This window comes from Somniosus microcephalus, unplaced genomic scaffold (assembly GCF_052327205.1).
Source record: "Somniosus microcephalus isolate GS21.2 unplaced genomic scaffold, FLI_Smic_1.0 unresolved_chr9, whole genome shotgun sequence".
NCBI lineage: Eukaryota > Metazoa > Chordata > Chondrichthyes > Squaliformes > Somniosidae > Somniosus > Somniosus microcephalus.
The window spans coordinates 4208534-4234290 of record NW_028225187.1 but is presented as its reverse complement, the minus strand read 5'-3'; the positions used below and the strand labels follow the sequence as shown (position 1 = coordinate 4234290).

General features: G+C 50.7%; 2 protein-coding genes across 2 annotated transcripts in view; one reads left to right on the top strand and one right to left on the bottom strand.

Moving 5' to 3' along the window:
* The window catches only part of LOC147084235 (uncharacterized), a 34275-nt gene extending 26602 nt beyond the window's left edge, over positions 1–7673 (bottom strand). Inside the window, exon 1 of the mRNA XM_085979487.1 lies at positions 7574–7673. The gene's annotated coding sequence lies outside the window, so the exon portion shown is untranslated. The remainder of the gene's footprint in view (positions 1–7573) is intronic.
* Positions 7674–13582: 5909 nt separating this feature from the next.
* On the top strand, positions 13583–24616 carry LOC147084234 (uncharacterized). The gene is made up of 2 exons (XM_085979325.1): positions 13583–13660; positions 23051–24616. Exon 2 carries the CDS (start codon positions 23159–23161, stop codon positions 24614–24616), a length of 1458 nt encoding a protein of 485 aa, XP_085835451.1. The 5' UTR covers positions 13583–13660; positions 23051–23158.
* Positions 24617–25757: the final 1141 nt, after the last annotated feature.

Below are 25757 nucleotides of genomic sequence, written 5' to 3'. Positions count from 1 at the left end.
CCATGATGACTGCTGTGCCCTTATTGCACGCTTCTTTAATTTCCCTTTAAAAGGAGCAGCATCTGGTAGCGAGGGACTAGGACCCTTAAAAGATAAAATTAAGAAATACGTACAAACATTGGATAATCAATTGAAGGAGCTCAAACAAGAAGTTAAAGAACAACAAGACATCAGAGATAAAAATACACAAAAGCAGGGGGCCTCGGAGTCCCTACCCAAGGTGGGCGAGCAGGTATTTGTTAAAATATTGCCAGAGAGATCGGCATTCTCACCTAGATGGACCAGACCATTTGAGGTTATCATGACCAGCGATACGTGCGCATGTATAGATAGGAGGGGGAAAGGTTAGATGGAAACATTGGACCCAATTAAAACAATAAAGCAATAACCCATCTGATCTTAAATCCCACAGGAACAATGGAATAAACACCGGAGATAAACTAACCTCTGGTGACGACCGGGCTTCTGCTTAATTTACAGGGAAACTTCACCATGAAGGTGGGATTACTGCTGGGACACGAAATAAGCAAAGGGATATCCCACATTACACGACAAGTACATGATGAAGAAGCACCATGTTTTAATGGAACAATCACATTCGGAGTCTCATCCACGGCTCCCAATACACAGAAAGAAGAGACAAGCGAACCGAGGATGCTACAATGTCCAGATATGAAACCTGGACCCATGAATGGACTAGTATTATTTACCGAGGGAGAACAATTGTATGGTAACGGGACACACAAAATTGTACCGGTACTAATGAACTTAACCATGTTACAATGGCCAGGATATTGTGAAAGGTTTACTAAAACTAGAGAATTGTAAGCATATATGATGAAGAATGTAATTAACCAAGCTGATGATGATCCGACAGGGGCCACTAGTTTCAGGGGACATGCTGCATTCCACCAAAGGATTAAGAGGAGCTTAGGAACCAATATACTCACGGGAATAAACATGGGGACATCATTCATTAATGCCCTAGATATACAAGGAGTCCAGAGCCATGTGGAACGACTACAAAGGGTAATACAACAGATTTTAGAGAAGGAAACTAGTTTGGTTCGACAAGGATCAGAGTTGGGAGGACATACGATAAGGAAATTACTCGAGGGAATCAAGGTTATAGAGGACCATGCTAGCATTATCAACAAACTAAACCATAGAGATGAGGAACAGGCAAAAGATGGGGTAGGGAGAGGCTTGTGTCATGCCTATGGCCAATGGATCACCGGACAGTTAAAACATAATCTGGCACAGATACAGCAAGGCGAGGTACCAGACTGGATTAACAGCACACAGCTCTATGGCCTGAGCCATAATCCAGGCCCTCGGAGTGCTTGCACCCTCAAAGGGATAACCAGAGTATATCCAGTGATACAAAAATGTAAAGCAGAAGTGACAGCAATGATAGGCATGGTACTCCTGATACCAGTGGTGGGACTAGACACGACTCCATACCCACAGTACCAGGTAACAAACATAGGCATAGTGAGGGGTGAGACATGTCTCCAATACTATCCAATTGATACCTATGCCATCAGGAAGAATGGTACTATGAGAGGAGTCTCCCTAAACAGATGCCACGGGAAAGGCACGCTTACGATATGCCCACATCCGGTAGGAGAAGGCCGTAAGGATGAGTGCGGCTATAATAAGACAGAGGGATGTGTGTTGGAATTATCACATGTTGATCACCATCACACCCGCTCGAGATATAGAGGCGAAGGGGAGTATTGTATAGCCACCACAGAGACTGAGTACCAATATAGTAACCTTGTATGTGCAATCACAATGCCTAACTTTTGCTTTACGCCAAAGGTCCCTGTGACAATTGGACACACCAGATTGGTGTATGTACATTCAAGGGAGGAGATAAAACTAAATGTGCCAGATAGTCTAAAGGACGAGTTGGTTAATTATGAAGATCCAGTCAGGGCCCCAATACCCCGCCTGCAAGAGGATCTGCAAGAAATGAAAGAGGATTTAAGTAAGATGGTGAAACAGTACATAGTGCTGCAAAGGGATCTTGGGGAGTTAGAAAGGGTGGAAATGTACCTTTTAAAGCTGAATATAGTTACATGTGCCCCTTTTTGACAAACAAAATGGAGTCCCAGTCCTCCCAGAAGCCTCTGCAGAAATGTCCTCTATTCCTTCCTTAAACATATTAACCTTGACTAAACACTGTAAACTGTTGCTTATCTGCGTTGCAAACAAAGACCATTTACATGAGTAAAGGGAACCTTACGCAAGCCACCTGGCCAGAGGCTTGGCCACCAGATAACAGAAGAAACATACTGTATGAAGTATCTACATTCCATTCAATACTGATGGTCTTAATTAAATAGTCTAGAATAAATAACTACCCATTGTATTATCAATAGTCTTTCGCTACGCCAGACTTTAGAAATATGTAGAAACTTAGTTAAGGATTGAAGAACTCTTTGTCCCTTTGTCTGACTTGAAAGACACATGAAGAAACCATAACCTGTTTACTTTACTGTATAAATGTGTTGTTAATCTGTAATTCTGGAGAGTCTCTGCTAGCTTTTGACTGAGCGGGACGCTCCTTGTGACAAGTAAAAATTTATTAAAAAAGAACATCTACTGGAGCTGATCGTTTCAGAGTCCCACTGAGAGTCGAGATTTCGACAAAAGGGACATCGAGGTAGAGCTACAGGACGTCCCGTGGTATGAGAAGCTGTGGGATTGGGGAGTGAATGTCAACATACACCCATGGATCCGCATCATTTCTCATATATTAGTGATAGTACAGTTAGTCATGGCTATAGGATGGGGAATAGCAGCATGCACCACTTGTAAAAAGAAACGGACCAAACAAAGAGCTAAAGCGAGTCAGAAAACACAAGATTGCTCTAAACATGATGGGTATGCAGGGCCTCCCGAACCAGCGCCTGATCACCGCATGGGGCAGGAGGCACAGCGCTGCTTCTACATGTGGTTTAACTTGGGCAAGGGCCAAGTACCAAAAGGGGGGATTGCAGTGGGGAAAGAGTTAAACTGACATCGCTGGCAGTTTCACTGAATGGTGTAATAAAGACAATAATCTAATGGGCCTTTTGCAGTAGTAAGCTTTTTCTAAATTGATAACATAGTTGGATGTGGAAACCATAAGAGACCTAAGAGGATGTAAGTTCTGTTCTGGCAGGGAAGTAAACCAATGAAAGAGGCCGAGAGAGGCAGGAAAGGAGGACAATGAGTCAGAAGTACAATGTTGATGAGACCCATCTGGCATAAACAAAGGTCATGGGTGCAACAACAGCTTGTGGGATAACGGCCGATGATAAAGGTGGTGCTTTAATGTAACGCAGCATAGGCAACCAATCAGTGAAGGTGCATGTGGGCCAAGGTCCAATCGGGTGGCAGGAATGAATTTTGACATGTGTATTGTAATGTATAAAAATGTAGTGTTTGCTGTACCAATTTGGAAAGGTCTGGCTAAGACAGAGCAGACTGTTTCCCCACCATTGCAATAAAGACAACTTGACTATCGATCTAAAACCTTGTGTCGAGTGTTGGTTTAAAATACTCCACAACAGTGTCGTCACGGACAAATTATTCTAAAGAGCTTTTAAAAGCTACAAGATACGGGACTGAAGACGTTCCTCAAACGGAGGGGGAACAAATCCCAGGGACATGATGGTTTCCATCCGAGGATTCTGAGGGAAGCCAGGGGAAGGAATAACGGAGGGTCCCCGAGTATAAATTGGCTGGCACCTTTCCCCACATTACAACAGCGACAGCAATTCAAAATCAATGAATTGGCCCTGAAGTGTTATGGGCATCCTGGGGTCGTGAAGGGCGGCGAGTAAATGCACCCTCGCCTCTGAGTCAGAGGTTGTGGGTTCAAGTCCCACTCCAGAGACTTGAGCCCAAAAATCCAGGCTGACACTCCAGTGCAGTGCTGAGGGAGTGCGGCACTGTCGGAGGTGCCGTCTTTCAGATCAGACGTTAAACCGAGGCCTCGTCTGCTCTCTCGGGTGGACGTAAATGATCCCAGGGCACTATTTCGAAGAAGATTAGGGGAATTATCCCCGGTGTCCTGGCCAATATCAACATCACTAAAAAAAAACAGATTATCTAGTCATTATTACGTTGCATAGAAACATAGAAAAATAGGAGCAGGAGTAGGCCATTCGGCCCTTCGAGCCTGCTCCACCATTCAATATGATCATGGCTGATCCTCTATCTCAATACCATATTCCCGCTCTCTCCCCATACCCCTTGATGCCTTTTGTGTCTAGAAATCTATCTATCTACCTTCTTAAATATATTGAGTGACTTGGCCTCCACAGCCTGCTGTGGTAGAGAATTCCACAGGTTCACCACCCTCTGAGTGAAGAAATTTCTCCTCATCTCAGTCCTAAATAGCCGACCCCATATCCTGAGACTGTGACCCCTTGTTCGAAACCCCCAGCCAGGGAAAACATCCTCCCTGCACCCAGACTAGCCCTGTCAGAATTTTATACGTTTCAATGAGATCCCCTCTCATTCTTCTAAACTCTAGTGAATACAGGCCTAGTCGACCCAATCTCTCCTCATACGACAGCCCTGCCATCCCAGAAATCAGTCTGGTGAACCTTCGCTGCACTCCCTCTGTGGCAAGTATATCCTTTCTTAGGTAAGGAGACTAAAACAGCACACAGTACTCCAGGTGTGGTCTCACCAAGGCCCTGTATAACTGCAGTAAGACATCCTTGCTCCTGTACTCAAATCCTCTTGCAATGAAGGCCAGCATACCATTTGCCTTCCTAACTGCTTGCTGTACCTGCATGTGTGCTTTCAGTGACTGGTGCACAAGGACACCCAGGTCCCTTTGTACATCAACATTTCCCAATCTATCACCATTTAAATAATACTCTGCCTTTCTGTTTTTTCTACCGAAGTGGATAACTTCACATTTATCCACTTTATACTGTATCTGCCATGTATTTGCCCGCTCACTCAACTTGTCTAAATCGCCTTGAAGCCTCTTTGCATCCTCCTCACAACTCACAATCCCACCTAGTTTCGTGTCATCAGCAAACTTGGAAATATTACATTTGGTTCTCTCATCCAAATCATTGATCTATATTGTGAATAGCTGGGGCCCAAGCACTGATCCCTGCGGTACCCCACTAGTCACCACCTGCCACCCAGAAAAAGACCCATTTATTCCTATTCTCTGTTTCCTGTCTGTTAACCAATTTTTAATCCATGCCAGTATATTACCCCCAATCCCATGAGCTTTAATTTTGCACACTAACCTCTGATGTGGGACTTTAATCAAAGGCCTTCTGAAAATCCAAATACACCACATCCACTGGTTCTCCCTTATCTATTCTACCAGTTACATCCTCAAAAAACTCCAGTCGGTTTGTCAAACTCGATTTCCCTTTCATCAATCCATGTTGACTCGGTCTAATCCCATTGATATTTTCTAAGTGTCGTGTTATCACATCCTTTATAATCGAGTCTAGCATTTTCCCTACTACTGATGTTAGGCTAATAGCGGGGTTACATTTGCCACCCTCCAATTTGCAGGAACTGTTCCATAATCTATAGAATTTTGGAATTGCTGTTTGTGGGAGCTTGCTGTGCGCTAATTGGCTGCCGCTTTTCCTACATTACAACAGTGACTCCACTTCATTGGCTGTAAAGCGCTTTGGGACGTGCGATGGACGTGAAAGGCGCTATATAAATGCAAGTCTTTCTTTTCTTTCTTTAAGTTCTTTTTCACTCCATTTTGACCCAGACTGTCGAGCAATGGAGGGGTTATCATAGAATCACAGAAATTTAGGGCACAGAAGGAGGCCATTCAGCACATTGTGCCTGAGCCGGCCAAAAAACAGCTTTCCAGCCTAATCTCACTTTCCAGCTCTTGGCCCGTAGCCCTGCAGGTGACAGCACTTCATGTGCATCTCCAAGTACTTTTTAACTGAGATGAGGGTTTCTGCCTCTACCACCCTTTCAGGCAGAAAGTTCCAGACCCCGACCACGCTCTGAGTGAAAAAAGTTCTCCTCAACTCCCCTGTAATCCTTCTACCAATTACTTTAAATCTATGGCCCCTGGTTATTGACCTCGCTGCTAAGGAAAATAGGTCCTTCCTACCCACTCTATCCAGGCCCCTCATAATTTTATACACCTCAATCAAGTCTCCCTCAGTCTCCTCTGTTCCAAAGAGCAGTTAGTAACAGAGATTGGAGAAGTTTGGGGCTTTTCTTTGCACTGAAGCAGCGAAGGATGAGGGCCAGCCTGAAAGAGGTCCTCAAGACCATGAGGGTTATTGATCAAAGGCAAATGAAAGATTCCTCTCTGGGCACCTCAACGTCCGCATGCTTCTTGGGGTTTACAACGCGCATGCTCAGGGGCAGCGGAGTCCCAGGACCAGCTGCTAGTGGGCATGCTCAGAGGCCCAGAGTCCCAGGACCAGCTGCTAGTGGGCATGCACAGGGACAGCAGAGTCCCAGGACCAGCTGCTAGTGGGCATGCTCAGGGGGCAGAGTCCCAGGACCAGCTGCTAGTGGGCATGCTCAGGGGCAGCAGAGACCCAGGACCAGCTGCTAGTGGGCATGCTCAGGAGCCCAGAGTCCCAGGACCAGCTGCTAGTGGGCATACTCAGGGGCAGCGGAGTCCTAGGACCAGTTGCTAGTGGGCATGCTCAGGGGCAGACTCCCAGGATCAGCTGCTAGTGGGCATGCTCAGGGGCAGCAGAGACCCAGGACCAGCTGCTAGTGGGCATGCTCAGGAGCCCAGAGTCCCAGGACCAGCTGCTAGTGGGCATGCACAGGGACAGCAGAGTCCCAGGACCAGCTGCTAGTGAGCATGCTCAGGGGCAGAGTCCCAGGACCAGCTGCTAGTGGGCATGCACAGGGACAGCAGAGTCCCAGGACCAGCTGCTAGTGGGCATGCTCAGGGCAGAGTCCCAGGACCAGCTGCTAGTGGGCATGCTCAGGGGCAGCGGAGTCCCAGGACCAGCTGCTAGTGCGCATGCTCAGGGGCCCAGAGTCCCAGGACCAGCTGCTAGTGAGCATGCTCAGGGGCAGAGTCCCAGGACCAGCTGCTAGTGGGCATGCTCAGGGGCCCAGAGTCCCAGGACCAGCTGCTACTGGGCATGCTCAGGGGCAGAGTCCCAGGACCAGCTGCTAGTGCGCATGCTCAGGGGCAGAGTCCCAGAACCAGCTGCTAGTGGGCATGCTCAGGGGCAGAGTCCCAGGACCAGCTGCTAGTGGGCATGCTCAGGGGCAGAGTCCCAGGACCAGCTGCTACTGGGCATGCTCAGGGGCAGAGTCCCAGGACCAGCTGCTAGTGGGCATGCTCAGGGGCAGAGTCCCAGGACCAGCTGCTAGTGGGCATGCTCAGGGGCAGCGGAGTCCCAGGACCAGCTGCTAGTAAGCATGCTCAGGAGCAGAGTCCCAGGACCAGCTGCTAATGCGCATGCTCAGGGGTGACACTCTGGGTGACGGTCGTTAACGGTTGAAGAGTCGGAATTACCGGCCGAAAGCGAGTTTTTTCATCTGGACGGACGAGCGGAGAGAGACGGGGAAATAACTGACGGTAAACACAAACCTGGGAGTCCGAGGGTCCCGGGAATCGAACGGAGCGGATTCAGCCTCGCGGAGCGGGTCAGACTTCCTCAGAGACACGTGAACCGGGCCCGCGGCCTGATTGACGGGAGCTTCCGACCAATAGGGAGCGAGCAGGGCGGGGCTGGAGGAGCGAGCCGGCGGCGGGTCCTCCAACCAATTGGGGAGCCCGAGGGGCGGGACTAGCGGCACCCAGTGGGCGGGGCTGGAGGAGCGAGCCGGCGGCGGGTCCTCCAACCAATCGGGGAGCCCGAGGGGCGGGACTAGCGCCGGCTGATTGTCTGATCCGCAGGGCAGCGAGTTTCTCCAGTCCCTTGTTCAGGGCCCGGGGCCCGGGGAGGCTGTGGGCCTTTATTCCCCGCATTGGACACAAGGCTCTTTGTCTCACAACACACTGGCTCAGGTTTTAATAGAGACTTTTTAAATTCATCAATAAAAGCAGATAAACTTCGTGCTTCTGTGGCACAAACTTTTTAATATTTGGGAGTTAAAGGACAAGTTTTTTCCCTCGGGGGAATTTATTAGGGCTGATGCTAATTTGGGTATATAATTGGCTAAGGGAGAGGAGGCAGTGAGCAGTGCTGAGGGATGTTTTTCTGACTGGAGGGAAGTATGCAGTGGGCTCCCCCAGGGGTCGGGATTAGGACCATTGCTTTTCTTGTTATATATAAATGACCTGGACTTGGGTATAGGTGAACAATTTCAAAGTTTACGGATGATACTATTTACTATGTTGCCAAGTTTTGTGAGTGTAGTAGTAGCAGACTTCAGAAGGACAGAGACAGACTGTGAAATGAGCAGACACAAGGCAGATGACATTAAATGAGGATAAGTGAGAAGTGATGCATTTTGGGAGAAACAACAGGGAGAGGCCGTATAATCTAAATGGGACTATTTTGAGGGGGTGCAAGAGCAGAGGGACCTGGGGGTCCATATTCACAAGTCTTTGAAAGTGCCACGGCAAGTTGGTGAGGCGGTTCAGAAAGCGTATGGGATACTTGGCTTTGTAAATAGTGCCATTGAATACAAAAACAAGGAAGTTACACTAAACCTTTACAAATCACTAGTTAGGAACATAGGACAGGAGGAGGCCATTCAGCCCCTCGAGCCTGTTCCGCCATTCAATGAGATCATGGCTGATCTGCGACCTAACTCCATACACCCGCCTTTGGCCCATTTCCCTCAATACCTTTGGGTAACAAAAACCTATCAATCTCAGATTGAAAATTAACAATTGATCGAGCATCAATTGCTGTTTGCGGAAGAGAGTTCCAAACCTCTACCACCCTTTGTGTGTAGAAGTGTTTCCTAATTTCACTCCTGAAAGGTCTGGCTCTAATTTTTAGACTCTGCCCCCAGTCCTAGAATCCACAACCATCGGAAATAGTTTCTCTCTATCTACCCTATCTGTTCCCCTTAATATCCTGAAAACTTCGATCAGATGACCCCTTAACTTTCTAAATTCCAGGGAATACAACCCTAATTTGTGTAATCCCTCCTCGTAACTTAACCCTTGAAGTCCAGGTATCATTCTGGTAAACCTACGCTGCACTCCCTCCAAGGCCAATATATCCTTCCTAAGGTGTGGTGCCCAGAACTGCTCACAGTGCTCCAGGTGTGGTCTAACTTGGGTTTTGTACAGCTGCAGTGTTTTGGCCTCAGCTGGAGTCTTGTGTACAGTTCTGGGCACCACACTTTAGGAAGGATGTCAAGGCCTTGGAGAGGGTGCAGAGGAGGTTGACCAGGATGGTACCAGGGATGAGGGACTTCAGTTATGTGGAGAGACTGGAGAAGCTGGGATTGTTCCCCTTAGAGCAGAGAAGGTTAAGAGGAGACCTAATAGAGGTGTTCAAAATGATGAGGGGTTTTGATCGAGCAAGTAGAGAGAAACTGTTCACTCTGGCAAGTGGGTCGGTAACCAAAGGTCACAGATTTAAAATAGTTACTAAAAGAACTATAGGTGAAATGAGGAGAATTGTTTTCATACAGAGGGTTGTTCAGATCTGGAACGCACCATCTGAAAGGATGCTGGAATCAGGTTCCACAGGAACTTTCAAACAGTAATTGGACGAGTCCTTGAAGAGGACTAGTTTGCAGAGTTCTGGGGATAAAGCTGGGGTTTGGGACTAAATTGGACAGCTCTTTCAAAGACACGATGGGCACAGACACGATGGGCCGAATCACCTCCTTCTGTGCTGTTAGATTCTATGATCAGTGTGAAGTCGCTGGTGTGTCATCAGGTTGGATGACTGAGTGAATCCCTTCCCACACACGGAGCAGGTGAACGGTCTCTCCCCAGTGTGAACTCGCTGATGTAACAGCAGGCGGGATGACTGAGTGAATCCCTTCCCACACACGGAGCAGATGAATGTCCTCTCCCCAGTGTGAACTCGCTGATGTACCAGCACGTAGGATGACCGAGTGAATCCCTTCCCACACACGGAGCAGGTGAACGGCCTCTCCCCAGTGTGCAGCTGTTGGTGTCTCTTGAGCTCCCGGGAGCTTTTAAAACTATTCCCACACTCAGAACATTTAAAGGGTCTCTCGTTAGTGTGAACTCGCTGGTGCCCCTTCAGCTCCCCTGAGCTTTTAAAGCTCTTCCCACAGTCAGAACATTTAAAGGGCCTCTCGTCAGTGTGAACTCGCTGATGTGTCAGCAGGTTGGGTAACTGAGTGAATCCCTTCCCACACACAAGAGCAGGTGAACTGTCTCTCCCCAGTGTGAACTCACTGGTGTACCCTCAGGTCCCTGGAGCTTTTAAAGCTCTTCCCACAGTCAGAACATTTAAAGGGCCTCTCGTCAGTGTGAACTCGCTGATGTGTCAGCAGGTTGGACAAATGAGTGAATCCCTTCCCACACACAGAGCAGGTGAACGGCGTCTCCCCAGTGTGACCTCGCTGATGTACCAGCAGGTTGGATGAATCAGCGAATCCCTTCCCACACACAGAGCAGCTGAACGGCCTCTCCCCAGTGTGTAGGTGTTGGTGTTTCTTGAGCTCCCCGGAGCTTTTAAAACTCTTCCCACAGTCAGAACATTTAAAGGGCCTCTCGTCAGTGTGAACTCGCTGGTGTCCCTTCAGCTCCCCGGAGCTTTTAAAGCTCTTCCCACAGTCAGAACATTTAAAGGGCCTCTCGTCAGTGTGAACTCGCTGATCTTCCAGCAGGTTGGATGACTGAGCGAATCCCTTCCCACACACGGAGCAGGTGAATGGCCTCTCCCCAGTGTGTAGGAACCAGTGTTTCTTCAGCTCCCGGGGGCTTTTAAAGCTCTTCCCACAGTCAGAACATTGAAATGGTCTCTCATCAGTGTGAACAAGCTGGTGTCCCTTCAGATACAGAGCGCTTTTAAAGCTCTTCCCACAGTCAGGACACTGAAATGGTCTCTCCCCAGTGTGAACTCCCTGGTGTGTTTGCAGGTGGGATGAACAAACAAATCCCTTTCCACACACGGAGCAGGTGAACAGACTGTCCCTGGTGTGACAGCGCCGTTGAACTTTCAATGCAGACGGGGAACTGAAGCCCTTCCCGCCGTCCCCACCTTTACCCGGTTTCTCCCCGGTGTGACGGTGCACGTGTCTCACCAGGTCAGGCGATCGGCTGAATCCGCGTCCACACACTGAACACGTGTGCAGTTTTTGTCTGCGTTGCGATCCCTGCTCTCTCCTTCCATGTGCAAAGGCCGATGATATTCAGGTCCTGATGAATCCAGCGACTCTGTCAGATCATGACGTGATGTTTGGTCTGAGCTTCCCGCCTGTAACTGCTCCACTTCTATAACCCTGTAAATTGAGATCAGAAAAGGATCAGAGGCAAACTGTTGTTTAATTTTCCCCTTTCCGAACCTAGGGGCAGTGAAGCTGATTTTCAGGCCCCAGCTGCTGCACAGGTTGGTTGAAAGGATCAGCAGTAATGGCGGCTGTAATACCCACAAGCCTCCGCGCTCCAGAAAGCACTCTGTTGACTCTGAGTCCCGCGCATGTGCTCATGGCCCCCGCGCTCTCCCTCCTGCTCTACAACCGCCCGTCCCGATCAGTCTGCAACACGCGTGCTCAGCACACAAAACCCCGCGGTTGGAACATCGGGCGTGCATGCGGAGCCGCAACATCTGGTACGCGTGAGCGGCTCAGGTGGGGGCAAGTCAGTGTTCCGCCTCAGCCGCCAGGGAGGTGTGCATGCGCAGGACGACCCAACATTCTTCCCGTCAGCAATCACTCCCTCGTTTCTTTAATAAAAACAGAAAATGCTGGAAATACTCAGCAGGTCAGGCAGCATCTGTGGAGAGAGAAACAGAGTTAACGTTTCAGGTCGATGACCATTCATCAGAACTGCTTGCTCTTTAGTGTCAGCCAGTGGCTCAGTGGGCAGCACTCGCGCCTCTGAGTCAGAAAGTTGTGGGTTCATAGTCCCACTCCAGAGACTTGAGCACAAAAATCCAGGCTGACACTCCAGTGCAGCGCTGAGGGAGTGCGGCACTGTCGGAGGTGCCGTCTATCGGATGAGATGTTAAATTGAGGCCCTGTTTGCTCTCTCAGGTGGATGTAAAAGATCCCATGGCATTATTTCAGGAAAGAAAGACTTGCATTTATATAGTGCCACCAGATATCCTAAAGTGCTTTACAGCCAATGAAGTACTACAATGAAGTAGTCACCGTTGTAATGTGGGAAAGAACAGGGGAATTAACCCCAGTGTCCGAGCCAATGTTTATCCCTCAATCAATATAAAAAATGATAGATTATCTGGTCATTATCACAGTGCTGTTTGTGGGAGCTTGCTGTGCGCTAACTGACTGCCGCATTTCCTACATTACAACAGTGACTACACTGCAAAAGTACTTCATTGGCTGCAAAGTACTTTGGGACGTCCGGTGGTGGTGAAAGGCGCTATATAAATGCAAGTCTTTCTTCCTTCACTGGTCTCACCAGCGACCTCTTCTGGCGGTTGGTGGATTGACAGCCGAGAGTCCGCGCATGCGCACACGGAGCGGCGGTTTGGGCCGAGTCCGGCACAGCGACCCCTCCCGGTCACCAAGGGTAATGACCGCGCATGCCCAGAAAAGACCAAACCCCCTCCCCCACACGGAGCTGCGCCTGCGCACTCGGATCCTGCCGGACGGAGTCGGCGCGGGGCCATTCCGGGGAAAGGCCTTGGTGTCGGTTCCAGAGTCGCGATCGGTGACGCGAAGTGAGTTTTCTCCGCTCCGATTGGGTGGAAAATGGCGCGGGGTGGATCGGGAGAGAATCGAGAGAAATAGAAAAACCTCAGAGTCCGCGAGGCCCCGGACCGAGCGGCGGCACGTCGACGGTACACGTGATCTCCTCGGGGACACGTCACCCGGTCCCGCGGCCTGATTGACGGCAGCTTCCCACCAGTAGGGAGCGAGCGGGGCGGGACTGGAGGAGCAAGCCTGCGGGGGTCCTCCAACCAATCGGGGAGCCCGAGGGGCGGGGCTAGCGGCACCCAGTGGGCGGGGCTGGAGGAGCGAGCCGGCGGCGGGTCCTCCAACCAATCGGGGAGCCCGAGGGGCGGGACTACCGGCACCCAGTGGGCGGGGCTGGAGGAGCGAGCCGGCGGCGGGTCCTCCAACCAATCGGGGAGCTAGAGGGGCGGGACTTGCGGCACCCAGTGGGCGGGCTGGAGAAGCGAGCCGGCGGCGGGCCCTCCAACCAATCGGGGAGCCCGAGGGGCGGGACTAGCGGCACCCAGTGGGCGGGGCTGGAGGAGCGAGCCGGTGGCGTGTCCTCCAACCAATCGGGGAGCCCGAGGGGCGGGACTAGTGCTGGCTGATTGATCCGCGGGGCAGCGAGTTTCTCCAGTCCCTTGTTCAGGGCCCGGGGCCCGGGGAGGCTGTGGGCCTTTATTCCCCGCATTGGACACAAGGCTCTTTGGCTCACAACACACTGGCTCAGGTTTTAATAGAGACTTTTTAAATTCATCAATAAAAGCAGATAAACCTCGTGCTTCTGTGGAACAAACTTTCTAATATTTTATAGAATCATAGAATGGTTACAGCACAGAAGGAGGCCATTCGGCCCGTCGAACCCGTGCCGGCTATCTGCAAAACCACTTAAGTGAGTCCCACTCCCCGCCCTTTCCCCGTAACCCTGCAAATTTCTTTCCTTCAAGTACTCGAGCGGCCGAATGGCCAACTCCTGCTCCTATCTTCTATGTATCCATTATCCGAGGCACAGGTAGGCCCCACAGTGGCGGCGGACCTGTGAGGAGCGGCGGTGGTGATATAAAGCGAGGTGGTGGAGCAGGTAGGCCCCACAGCAGCGGTGGCGGTGATATAAAGAGCGAGGCGGCGGAGTTTATAGGGTGTCTGTAATTCTTGTGGCACTTCCTGTGTCCCTGATAACCATGTGTGCAGGAAGTGTATCCAGCTGCAGCTACTGACAGACCGCATTGCGGCGCTGGAGCTGCGAGTGGATACATACTGGAGCACTCGCGATGCTGAGGACATCGTGGATAGCACGTTTAGGGAGTTGGTCACACCGCAGGTAAAGGCTGCACAGGCAGGAAGAGAATGGGTGACCACCAGGCAGAGTAGTAGGCGCAAGCAGGTAGTGCAGGGGTCCCCTGTGACCATCCCCCTCTCAAACAGATATACCGATTTGGATATCGTTGGGGAGGATGGCTTATCAGGGGAAGGCAGCAGCAGCCAACTTCCTGGCACCGTGGGTTGTTCTGCACAGGACGGGAGGAAAAAGAGTGGAAGAGCTACAGTAATAAGGGATTCTATTGTAAGGGGAATAGATAGGCGTTTCTGCGGCCGCAAACGTGACTCCAGGATGGTATGTTGTCTTCCTGGTGCAAGGGTCAAGGATGTCTCAGAGCAGCTGCAGAACATTTTGGAAGGGGAGAGTGAACAGCCAATTGTCGTGGTGCATATAGGTACCAACGATATAGGTAAAAAAAACAGAATGTGGTCCTAAAAGCTGAATATAGGGGGTTAGGAGGTAAATTTAAAAAATAGGACCTCCAAGGTAGTAATCTCAGGATTGCGACCAGTGCTACGTGCTAGTCAGAGTAGAAATAGAAGGATATTTCAGATGAATACGTGGCTAGAGGAATGGTGCCAGGGGGAGGGATTCAAATTCCTGGGACATTGGTTCTGGGGGAGGTGGGGCTAGTACAAACCGGACGGTTTGCACCTGGGCAGGACCGGGACCGATGTCCTGGGGGAGTGTTTGCTAGTGCTCTGGGGGAGGGTTTAAACTAAAATGGCAGGGGGTTGGGAACCTGAGCAGGGAGACAGAGGAAAGGGAAACAAGGATAGAAGCAAAAGACAGGAAGGAGAAAAACAAAGGTGGTGGTCAGCGAAATCATGGTTTTAAATCAAACATAGCCACAGTAAATAATAATTCTAAAAGGTGTAAGAGTGTTAAAAAAACAAGCCTGAAGGCCTTGTGTCTTAATGCGAAGAGCATTCGTAATAAGGTGGATTAATTAGTTGCACAAATAGAGGTAAACGGATATGATATGATTGGGATTCCAGAAATATGGCTCCAGGGTGACCAAGGCTGGGAACACAACATCCAGGGGTATTCAATATTCAGGAAAGATAGGCAAAAAGGAAAAGGAGGTGGGGTAGCATTGCATTTTAAAGAGGAGATTAACACAATTGAAAGGAAGGATATTAGCTCTGATGATGTGGAATCTGTATGGGTAGAGCTGAGAAATACCAAGGGGCAGAAAATGTTAGTGGGAGTGTTATACAGACCTCCAAACAGTAATGCGGAGGCTGGGGATGGCATTAAATGGGAAATTAGAGATGCGTGCAATAAGGGCACAGCAGTTATCATGGGTGACTTTAATCTACATATAGATTGGGCTAACCAAATTAGTATCCATACTGTGGAGGAGGAATGCTGGCGTGTATACGGGATGGTTTCCTGGACCAATATGTCGAGGAACCAACTAGAGATCAGGCCATCTTAGACTGGGTATTATGTAATGAGAAAGGATTAATTAGCAATCTTCTTGTGCGATGCCCCTTGGGTCAGAGTGATCATAATATGATAGAATTTTTCATTAAGATGGAGAGTGAAGTAGTTGACTCAGAGACTCGGGTCCTGAATTTAAATAAAGGAAACTACGATGGTATGAGGCGCAAGTTGGGTAGGATTGATTGGGGAATGTTACTCAAAGGGTTGACGGTGGATAAGCAATGGCAAACATTCAAAGATCGCATGGATGAACTACAGAATTTGTTCATCCCTGTTTGGCATAAAAATAAAACAAAAAGGGTGACTCAACCGTGGCTAACAAGGGAAATTAGGGATAGCATAAGATCCAAGGAGAGGACATATAAACCTGAGGATTGGGAGCAGTTTAGGATTCAGCAAAGGAGGACAAAGGGATTAATTAAGAGGGGGAAAATAGAGTATGAGAGTAAGCTTTCAGGGAACATAAAAACTAACTGTAGATATGTGAAGGGAAAAAGATTGGTGAAGTCAAGCATAGGACCCTTGCAGTCAGAATCAGGGGAATTTATAATGGGGAACAAAGAAATGGCAGGCCAATTAAATACATACTTTGGTTCTGTCTTCACAAAGGAGGACACAAATAACCTCCCAGAGATGTCGGAGAACATAGGGTCTAATGAGAGGGAGGAAGTGAAAGAAATCAGTATTTGTAGGGAAATGGTGTTAGGGAAATTGACGGGATTGAAGGCCGATAATTCCCCAGGGCCTGATAATCGACATCCTAGGGTACTTAAGGAAGTAGCCTAAGAAATAGTAGATGCATTGCTGGTCATCTTCCAAAATTCGCTAGTCTCTGGAACAGTTCCCATGGATTGAAGGGTAGCTTATATTACCCCACTATTCAAAAAAGGTGGTAGAGAGAAAACGGGGAATCATATCAGTCATGGGGAAAATGCTAGAGTCCATTGTAAAAGATGTAATAGCAGAGCACTTGGAAAACAGTGACAGGATCGGACAAAGTCAACATGGATTTACAAAAGGTAAATCATGCTTGACTAATCTACTAGAATTTTTTGAGGATGTAACTGGTAGAATAGATATGGGAGAACCAGTGGATGTGGTGTATTTGGACTTTCAGAAGGCTTTCGATAAGGTACCGTATAGTTGATTAGCGTGTAAAGTTAAGGCACATGGGATTGGTGGCAAGGTACTGACTTGGATAGAGAACTGGTTGGCAGACAGGAAGCAAAGAGTTGGAATAAACAGGTCTTTTTCCGAGTGGCAGGCAGTGACTAGTGGGGTACCGCAGGGATCGGTCCCAGGACCCCAGCTATTCACAATATATATTAATGATCTAGACGAGGGAACTAGATGTAACATCTCCAAGTTTGCAGATGACACAAAGCAGGGTGGGCGTGTGTGAGGAGGATGCCGAAAAACTCCAGTGTGATTTGGACAGGTTGGGTGATTGGGCAGAAGCATGGCAGATGCAGTATAATGTGGATAAATGCGAGGTTATCCGCTTTGGTGGCAAAAACAGGAAGGCAGATTATTATCTGAATGGCAATAGATTGGGAGAAGGGGAAGTGCAATGAGACCTGGGTGTCCTTGTGCACCAGTCGCTGAAGGTAAGCATGCAGGTGCAGCAGGCGGTTAAGAAGGCAAATGGTATGTTGGCCTTCGTAGCGAGAGGGTTTGAGTACAGGAACAAGGATGTCTTGCTGCAGTTGTACAGGGCCTTGGTGAGACCACATCTTGAGTATTGTGTGCAGTTTTGGTCGCCTTATCTGAGGAAGGATGTTCTTGCCGTGGAAGGAGTTCAATGAAGATTCACCAGGCTGATACCTGGGATGGCAGGAATGACGTATGAGGAGAGATTGGGACGATTGGGCTTGTACTCACTGGAGTTTAGAAGAATGAGAGGGGATCTCATTGAAACTTATAAAATTCTGACAGGACTGGACAGACTAGATGCAGGAAGGATGTTCCCGATGGCCGGGGAGTCCAGAGCCAGGGGTCACAGTCTAAGGATAAGGGGTAAGCCATTTAGGACAGAAATGAGGAGGAATTTCTTCACCCAGAGAGTGGTGAACCTGTGGAATTCTCTACCACAGAAGGCAGTACAGGACAATATATTAAATATATTCAAGAAGGAGTTGGATATATTTCTTAAGGCTAAAGGGATCAAGGGGTATGGGGAGAAAGCAGGGACCGGGTACTGAATTTTGATGATCAGCCATGATCGCATTGAATGGCGGAGCAGGCTAGAGGGGTCGAATGGCCTACTCCTGCTCCTATCTTCCATGTTTCTGTGTTTGTATGTTTCAGTTTGAACTGGAGTGGAGATGCAGGAGAAGCTGCTGGGTTTAACCCTGATGCGCTATCAATTACTCATAAAAGACTGAGAGTTAAGAGAGTAACTAAAGGCTTTTATTAACAAAAAGAATGAAGGTCTGCCTCGAGTGGTCGACCGGTCCAGGAATACAAAGGGCTGGGGAGCAGCCACCTTTATACTAGGACTTGTGGGAGGAGTCAGCCGAGGCATGTCCAGGCATGTCTACAGTGGAATACAAACAGTATACAAACAGTGGTTTACCACATTCACCCCTTGTTTAAAATTGAGTCCGGCGGGGTGAAGTGTATCAAAAGTCAGTGCATTGGAGTCGCTCCGGAGGTCTTGTCTGCCGCTGTGATCGGCGTGGCGATGGCAGGGGTCGTGAAGCTTCCGGCGTCAAGTCCCGCGTAGGCTGTGGCGCTGGCGTGTCGTCCTCGTAGATGTCGAGCGGGTCGCGGGACCCAGGCCTGCCGTCTGCTGGGGCTGGATATCGGATCGTGGGGGGGGTGGTAGTGGGTAGTGGGTTACTGCGGCCCCCGAGGGTGCAAGGTCTCTTATGGAGACTGTGTCCTCCCCCCGTCCGGGTACGCAATGTAAGCATACTGGGGGTTGGCGTGGAGGAGGTCGACCCTCTCGACCAGGGGCTCCGTTTTATGGGTCCTCACGTGTCTTCTCAGTAGGACCGGCCCTGGGGACGTCAGCCATGGCGGTAGCGATGTCCCCGATGTGGACTTCCTTGGGAAGACAAACATTTTCTCATGAGGGGTGGCGTTAGTGGCAGTGCAGAGCAGTGACCGAATAGAGTGGAGCGCATCGGGTAGCACATCCTGCCAGCGGGAGGTTGGAAGGCCCCTAGACTTTAAGGCTAGCAGGACGGCCTTCCAAACTGTCGCATTTTCTCTTTCCACCTGTCCGTTCCCCCGGGGGTTGTAACTGGTGGTCCTGCTTGTGGCAATACCCCTAGTTAGCAGGTACTGACGGAGTTCATCGCTCATAAACGATGAGCCCCGGTCGCTATGGATATAGCTGGGGAAGCCGAACAGGGTGAAGAGGTCGTTCAGACATTTAATGACCGTGGCACTGGTCATGTCCGGGCAGGGGAAGGCGAACGGGAAACGGGAGTACTCATCGATAATATTGAGGAAGTACACATTGCGGTCGGAGGAGGGGAGAGGCCCTTTAAAATCGACGCTCAGGCGCTCGAAGGGGCGAGTGGCTTTTATCAGGTGGGCCCTGCCTGGTCTATAAAAGTGCGGTTTGCACTCAGCGCAGACTTCGCAGTTCCTGGTCATGGTCCTGACCTCCTCGATAGAGTAAGGCAGGTTGCGGGCCTTGATGAGATGGAAGAACCTGGTGACCCCCGGGTGGCAGAGGTCATTGTGGAGGGCCCGCAGTCTATCGATCTGCGCGCTGGCGCAGGTGCCACGCGATAGCGCATCCGGGGGTTCATTTAGCTTCCCGGGCCGGTACAAGATCTCGTAGTTGTAGGTGGAAAGTTCGATTCTCCACCTCAAGATCTTGTCATTTTTGATTTTGCCCCTCTGCTTGTTGTTAAACATAAAAGCAACTGAACGCTGGTCAGTGAGCAGGGTAAATCGTTTTCCGGCCAGGTAGTGCCTCCAATGACGCACAGCCTCCACAATCGCCTGGGCCTCCTTCTCAACAGCGGAGTGTCTGGTCTCCGGACCTTGGAGGGTTCGTGAAAAGAAGGCCACGGGTCTCCCCGCCTGATTGAGGGTAGCGGCCAGGGCAAAGTCGGACGCGTCGCTTTCCACCTGGAAGGGGATGGATTCGTCCACTGCGTGCATGGTGGCTTTGGCAATGTCCTCCTTGATACGGTGGAAGGCTAAGCGGGCCTCTGCCGTCAAGGGAAAAGAGGTGGACTTGATCAGCGGACGGGCCTTGTCCGCATAGTAGGGGACCCACTGGGCGTAATAGGAGAAAAACCCTAGGCACCTCTTCAGGGCCTTGAGGCAGTGGGGCAGTGGGAGTTCCATAAGGGGACGCATCCGGTCGGGGTCGGGGCCGATGACTCCGTGTTCCACAACACATCCAAGGATGGCGAGGCGGTTTGTGCGGAATATGCACTTCTCCTTGTTATATGTCAGGTTCAGGAGTTGGGTGGTGCGGAGGAATTTTTCGAGGTTTGCGTCATGGTCCTGCAAGTCACGGCCGCAGATGGTCACATTGTCCAGGTATGGGAAAGCGGCCTGCAACGCATTTTGATCTACCATCCGGTCCATCTCCCTTTGGAAGACGGAGACCCCGTTGGTGACGCCAAAGGGAACCCTAAGGAAGTGATAGAGGCGGCCGTTTGCCTCAAAGGCAGTATACTGGTGGTCCTCAGGGCTGATAGGGAGCTGGTGGTACGCTGATTTCAGGTCAATGGTTGAGAAGACGCAGTACTGCACGATCTGGTTGACCATATCAGCTATGCGGGGGAGTGGGGAAGCGTCCAGTAGGGTGTAGCGATTTATTGTCTGGCTGTAGTCGATGACCAGGCGCTGCTTCTCGCCGGTCTTAACGACCACAACCTGGGCTCGCCAGGGGCTGGTGCTGCCCTCAATAATCCCTTCCTTCAGGAGCCGCTCCACTTCGGTTTTAATGAAAACCCTGTCCCCGGCACTGTATCGCCTGCTCTTTGTGGCGATGGGCTTACAGTCGGGGGTGAGGTTAGCAAACAGTGGGGGGGGGGGTGACTCTGAGTGTGGAGAGGTTGCACCTGGTGCGCGGCGGGCAATTTGGAAGCTGCTGGCTGCGGACTGTGAGTGGGGGGAGGGGTCCACCGTACGCCATCGTAACACTTTTAAGGTGGCACTGAAAATCTAACCCCAGTAGAACGGCAGCGCAGAGGTCGGGCAGGACCAGAAGTTTAAAATTATCATACACAGTCCCGTCTACTACGAGTGTCACCACGCAGTAGCCGCCAATGTCCGCCGACTGGGACTCGGAGGCCATAGAAATCCGCTGGTGCGCAGGCAGGACTGGGAGAGAGCAACGCCGCACCGTGTCGGGGTGGATGAAGCTCTCCGTGCTCCCAGAGTCAAAAAGGCAGATTGTATCGTGACCATTTACCTTAATGTCCATTGTGGAGCTGGCCAGCTGGTGCGGTCTCGCTTGGTCCAGTGTAACGGATGCCAGCGTAGGGGTCGGTGTGTCGCTGCGGGTATCAGATGAGGCGGTGTTGGGGGCCTGCTGCGTTCCGGCTGTCGTCCAAGATGGCGGCGTCCATGATCCCCATGTGGCTGGAGGCGTCCAAAATGGCTGCTGTACCGGTGGTTCGCACATGGCCGGGGAGGCCCAAGATGGCGGCCCGCATGGCCCACACGCGGCGCTGCTGGGGTTCGGGGTGGCTTTAGCCCTGCAGATGCTAGCGTAGTGTCCCTTCTTCCCGCAGCCCGAGCAGGTCGTGTTTTTCGCCGGGCAGCGCGCTCTGGGGTGTTTTGCCCGGCCACAGAAGTAGCATTTCTGGCCTTGGGGCACTGCTGTCTGGCCTTGGGACACTGCTGCGGTAGTTGGGCCGTTGCTGGGGTGTGGCTGGGGTGGCACGGCGCTATGAGACGGTCCTACCGTGTCCCAGGCTGTCATTCCCCACGGCGTCCACGGTGCAGAGGAGTAGGCATCCATGCCCTGGTAGGCTGCATCCAATGAAAGTGCGAGTTCAGAGGCCTTGTTGAGATCGAGGTCACTCTGCTCCAACAGTCACAGTCGGGTGTAGTTGGACCTGTGGCCCGCTACAAAAGCGTCCCGGATAAGTTCCTCTGTGTACACGGCGGCATTTACATCCTTACAACCACAGGCCCGGCCAAGCACAGACAGTGCCTGAAGGTATTCCACGGTCGATTCCCCAGGTTGTTGTTTACGACTCCCCAGAAGGTGCCGGGCGTACACTTCGTTCACTGGGCGCGTGTACTGGTCCTTGAGGAGCTTGATGGCGTCCGCGTACGAGGTCGCGTCTTGGATGACCGAGTACACTCGGTGGTTCACTTTGGAGGTCAGGACATCCAGTTTGTCCTCTTCCGATTTGATTGCTTCGGAGGCGGTCAGGAATTTTTCGAAACACTTAAGCCAGTGAGTAAACTTGGTGGATGAGTCCGCCTCCCGATGATCTAAGTCCAGGCATGCTGGTGTGAGGATCTTCTCCATTATAAAAATTTTGTTAATAAAATTGATGCGCTATCAATTACTCATAAAAGACTGAGAGTTAAGAGAGTAACTAAAGGCTTTTATTAACAAAAAGAATGAAGGTCTGCCTCGAGTGGTCGACCGGTCCAGGAATACAAAGGGCTGGGGAGCAGCCACCTTTATACTAGGACTTGTGGGAGGAGTCAGCCGAGGCATGTCCAGGCATGTCTACAGTGGAATACAAACAGTATACAAACAGTGGTTTACCACAAACCCCCAGTACTTCTGAGTCCAGGAGGACCCAACAATTTCCAATGTGAGACTGTCAAGGGAGGTGGATTCTGGGGGAGATTAGGTTGTTAAACAGACACTGTCCGTACAATGTAAAAGAGTATTGTTTTAGGAACAAGTATTTCTGTACAGGCTTTTAATCCAGTTTATATCTACAGATTTGTTTTAATTCATTCTTGGGATGTGGGCGTAGCTCGCAAGAGCAGCAAATATTGCCAATCCCCAGTTTCCCGTTGAGAAGGGGGTGGTGAGTCACCTTCTTGAACTACTGCAGTCCGTGTGGTGAAGGTATTCCCACAATGTTGTTCGGTAAGGAGTTCCAGGATTATGACCCAGCAACGATGAATATATCTGAGTCAGGATGGTGTGTGACTTGGAGGGGAACTTGGATGTGATGGTGCTCCCATACAACAGCTGCCCTTGTCCTTCTAGGTGGTGGAGGTTGCGGGTTTTGGAGGTTTTATCAAAGTTCTGGTCGAGTTGCAGATGTATAAAGTTCCTTTCCTTCGCCCCCTCCCCCTCCCACTCCCACCTCTCTCTCTCTCTCTCTCTCCTCCCATAGAGGCCAGAGTCTTGTGTCGGCCCAGACCAGGTGGCGGATTCCCTTCCCTGAAGGACATTAGTGAACCAGTTGGGTTTTTATGGCAATCCGGCAGCTTTCATGGTCACTTTTCTAGTGCCGGCCCCACAAATGACCAGATTCACTGAGCTCAATTTCACAACCTGCCTTTGTTTTCTTGTGGGTTGTCTCTCACGCTCCCTGTTTTAAATTAATTTTACAGGGCACTGGAAGGGGAGGATTTACAGACAGGAAACTCAAACCAAACATCACGTCAAGATCTGACAGAGTCACTCGACTCATCGGATCTGAATATCACTGGCCTCTGAACATGGAAGCAAAAAGCACTGTTCACAGCGGGGAGAAACTGTACACGTGTTCTGTGTGTGGACGAAGCTTCAGCCAACCCTCTGACCTATCGAGACACAAGCGCATTCACACCGGGGAGAGGCCGTTCACCTGCTCTGAGTGTGGGAAGGGATTCACTCAGTCATCCCACCTACTGACACACCAGCGAGTTCACACTGGAGAGAGACCATTCACCTGCTCTGAGTGTGGGAAGGGATTCACTCGGTTATCCACCCTGCTGACACACCAGCGAGTTCACACTGGGGAGAGACCGTTCACCTGCCCTGAGTGTGGGAAGGGATTCACTGATTCTTCCAACCTGCTGAGACACCAGCGAGTTCACACTGATGAGAGACCTTTTAACTGCTCGGACTGTGGGCAGTGCTTTAAAAGTTCCGGGGAACTGATACGCCATCAACGTGTTCACACTGACGAGAGACCATTCAGGTGCTCTCACTGTGGGACTGGGTTCAGGCAGTCATCTGAGCTCACTATACACCAGCGCACTCACACTGGGGAGAGACCGTTCACCTGCTCTGAGTGTGGGAAGGGATTCACTAATTCATCCCACCTGCTGACACACCAGCGAGTTCACACTGATGAGAGACCTTTTAACTGCCCGGACTGCGGGAAGTGCTATAAAGGTTCCGGGGAACTGATACGCCATCAACGTGTTCACACTGACGAGAGACCGTTCAGGTGCTCTCACTGCGGGACTGGGTTCAGGCGATCATCTGACCTCACTGTACACCTGCGCACTCACACTGGGGAGAGGCCGTTCACCTGCTCCGTGTGTGGGAAGGGATTCACTCAGTTATCCCACCTCCTGACACACCAGCGTGTTCACACCGGGGAGAGGCCGTTCACCTGCCCTGAGTGTGGGAAGGGATTCACTAATTCATCCCACCTGCTGACACACCAGCGAGTTCACACTGGGGAGAGGTCGTTCACCTGCTCTGAGTGTGGGAAGGGATTCACTCGGTTAGCCACCCTGCTGACACACCAGCGAGTTCACACTGGGGAGAGGCCATTCACCTGCTCTGAGTGTGGGAAGGGATTCACTGAGTCATCCACCCTGCTGAGACACCAGCGAGTTCACTCTGACGAGAGACCTTTTAACTGCTCGGACTGTGGGAAGTGCTTTAAAAGTTCCGGGGAACTGATATGCCATCAACGTGTTCACATTGGGGAGAGACCGTTCAGGTGCTCGCACTGTGGGACTGGGTTCAGGCAGTCATCTGAGCTCACTGTACACCAGCGCACTCACACTGGGGAGAGGCCGTTCACCTGCCCTGAGTGTGGGAAGGGATTCACTTGTTCATCCACCCTGCTGAGACACCAGCGAGTTCACACTGGGGAGAGGCCGTTCACCTGCTCTGAGTGTGGGAAGGGATTCACTCAGTCATCCATCCTGCTGAGACACCAGCGAGTTCACAAGTGACTGCAGGGGTTGGATTCTGTTGTTGTTGCTGCTGTTAATCACATCCAGGACTGAACCATGTTCATTCTGACAGTTAGGGTTTGTTTCTGCTGATGTTAATAACCCCTATAAATGGGCTGGAGTTTAATATTCTGGATAGATGTCAAATAAGTCAGCTTTGTTTTAAACACATTGTTGTAGATTTTTGCCTTTCCCACCTGAGTGTTTAGCATCACCTGGCTGGAGCTCAGAAAGGACAATCTGGGGGAGGATCGTACAGTGGGAACAGAACTCCAGCCTGGACACAGTCCTTCAGGGTCACACTGAGAGGGGCAAACGGCACTTTGGTCTTTCTCGTCTCTCTTCACTGACAGCAAAGTCCCCATGAGGGTTAATCTCGAGGCGTGTGAGAAACGTGTCCCAGCCGCTCTCTGCCATGGTTCAGAGCTCCTAGGCACGGAACAGAAGGCTCCTTTAGGAATGTACCCCAGTGCTTTTTTTTTTAATGGCCTTTTTAACCTGTGTTGCTACTTTTAGTGATTTGTGTATCTGTATCCCTGGATCCCTCTGCTCCTCCAGCCCATTTAGCACTGCGCACACCGGGGCCCTGCTGGACCACCGGGGAGCGGGGTGTCGGATCAAGAGGAGCGCCGGGCTGAGCGATTGCAGCCGACACCCCGAAGAAGAAAGGGGAAGGGGGCAGGTGCTGGCAGTCGGCCAAAATAAAAAGTTGCCGCCCGACACCTGCCCTTTAAGTGGCGCTGCTGCGGCGGCAAGAATGACCCCTGACCCTGTCGGACATATCATCCGGCGATAGGTCAGGGGTCGCAACCCAAGGTTGCAGCCAGGGTGCTGCGCATGGCGATGACGTCATTGCCGGCGGTGCAGTGCTGCGGGGTGCTACCGGCTACCGCCGCCACTAAACTCCCGCTGAATACCGCGGGAGGCACAAAGCAACCCAATTTCACCCCCTTGTCCAAGTAGTGTGTGGCCTCCTTATTCTTCCCACCAAAACACACCACCTCACACTGATCTATAGTGAAATTCATTAACACACCGCCTCACACTGATCTATAGTGAAATTCATCAACACACCACCTCACACTGATCTACAGTGAAATTCATTAACACACTGCCTCACACTGATCTATAGTGAAATTCA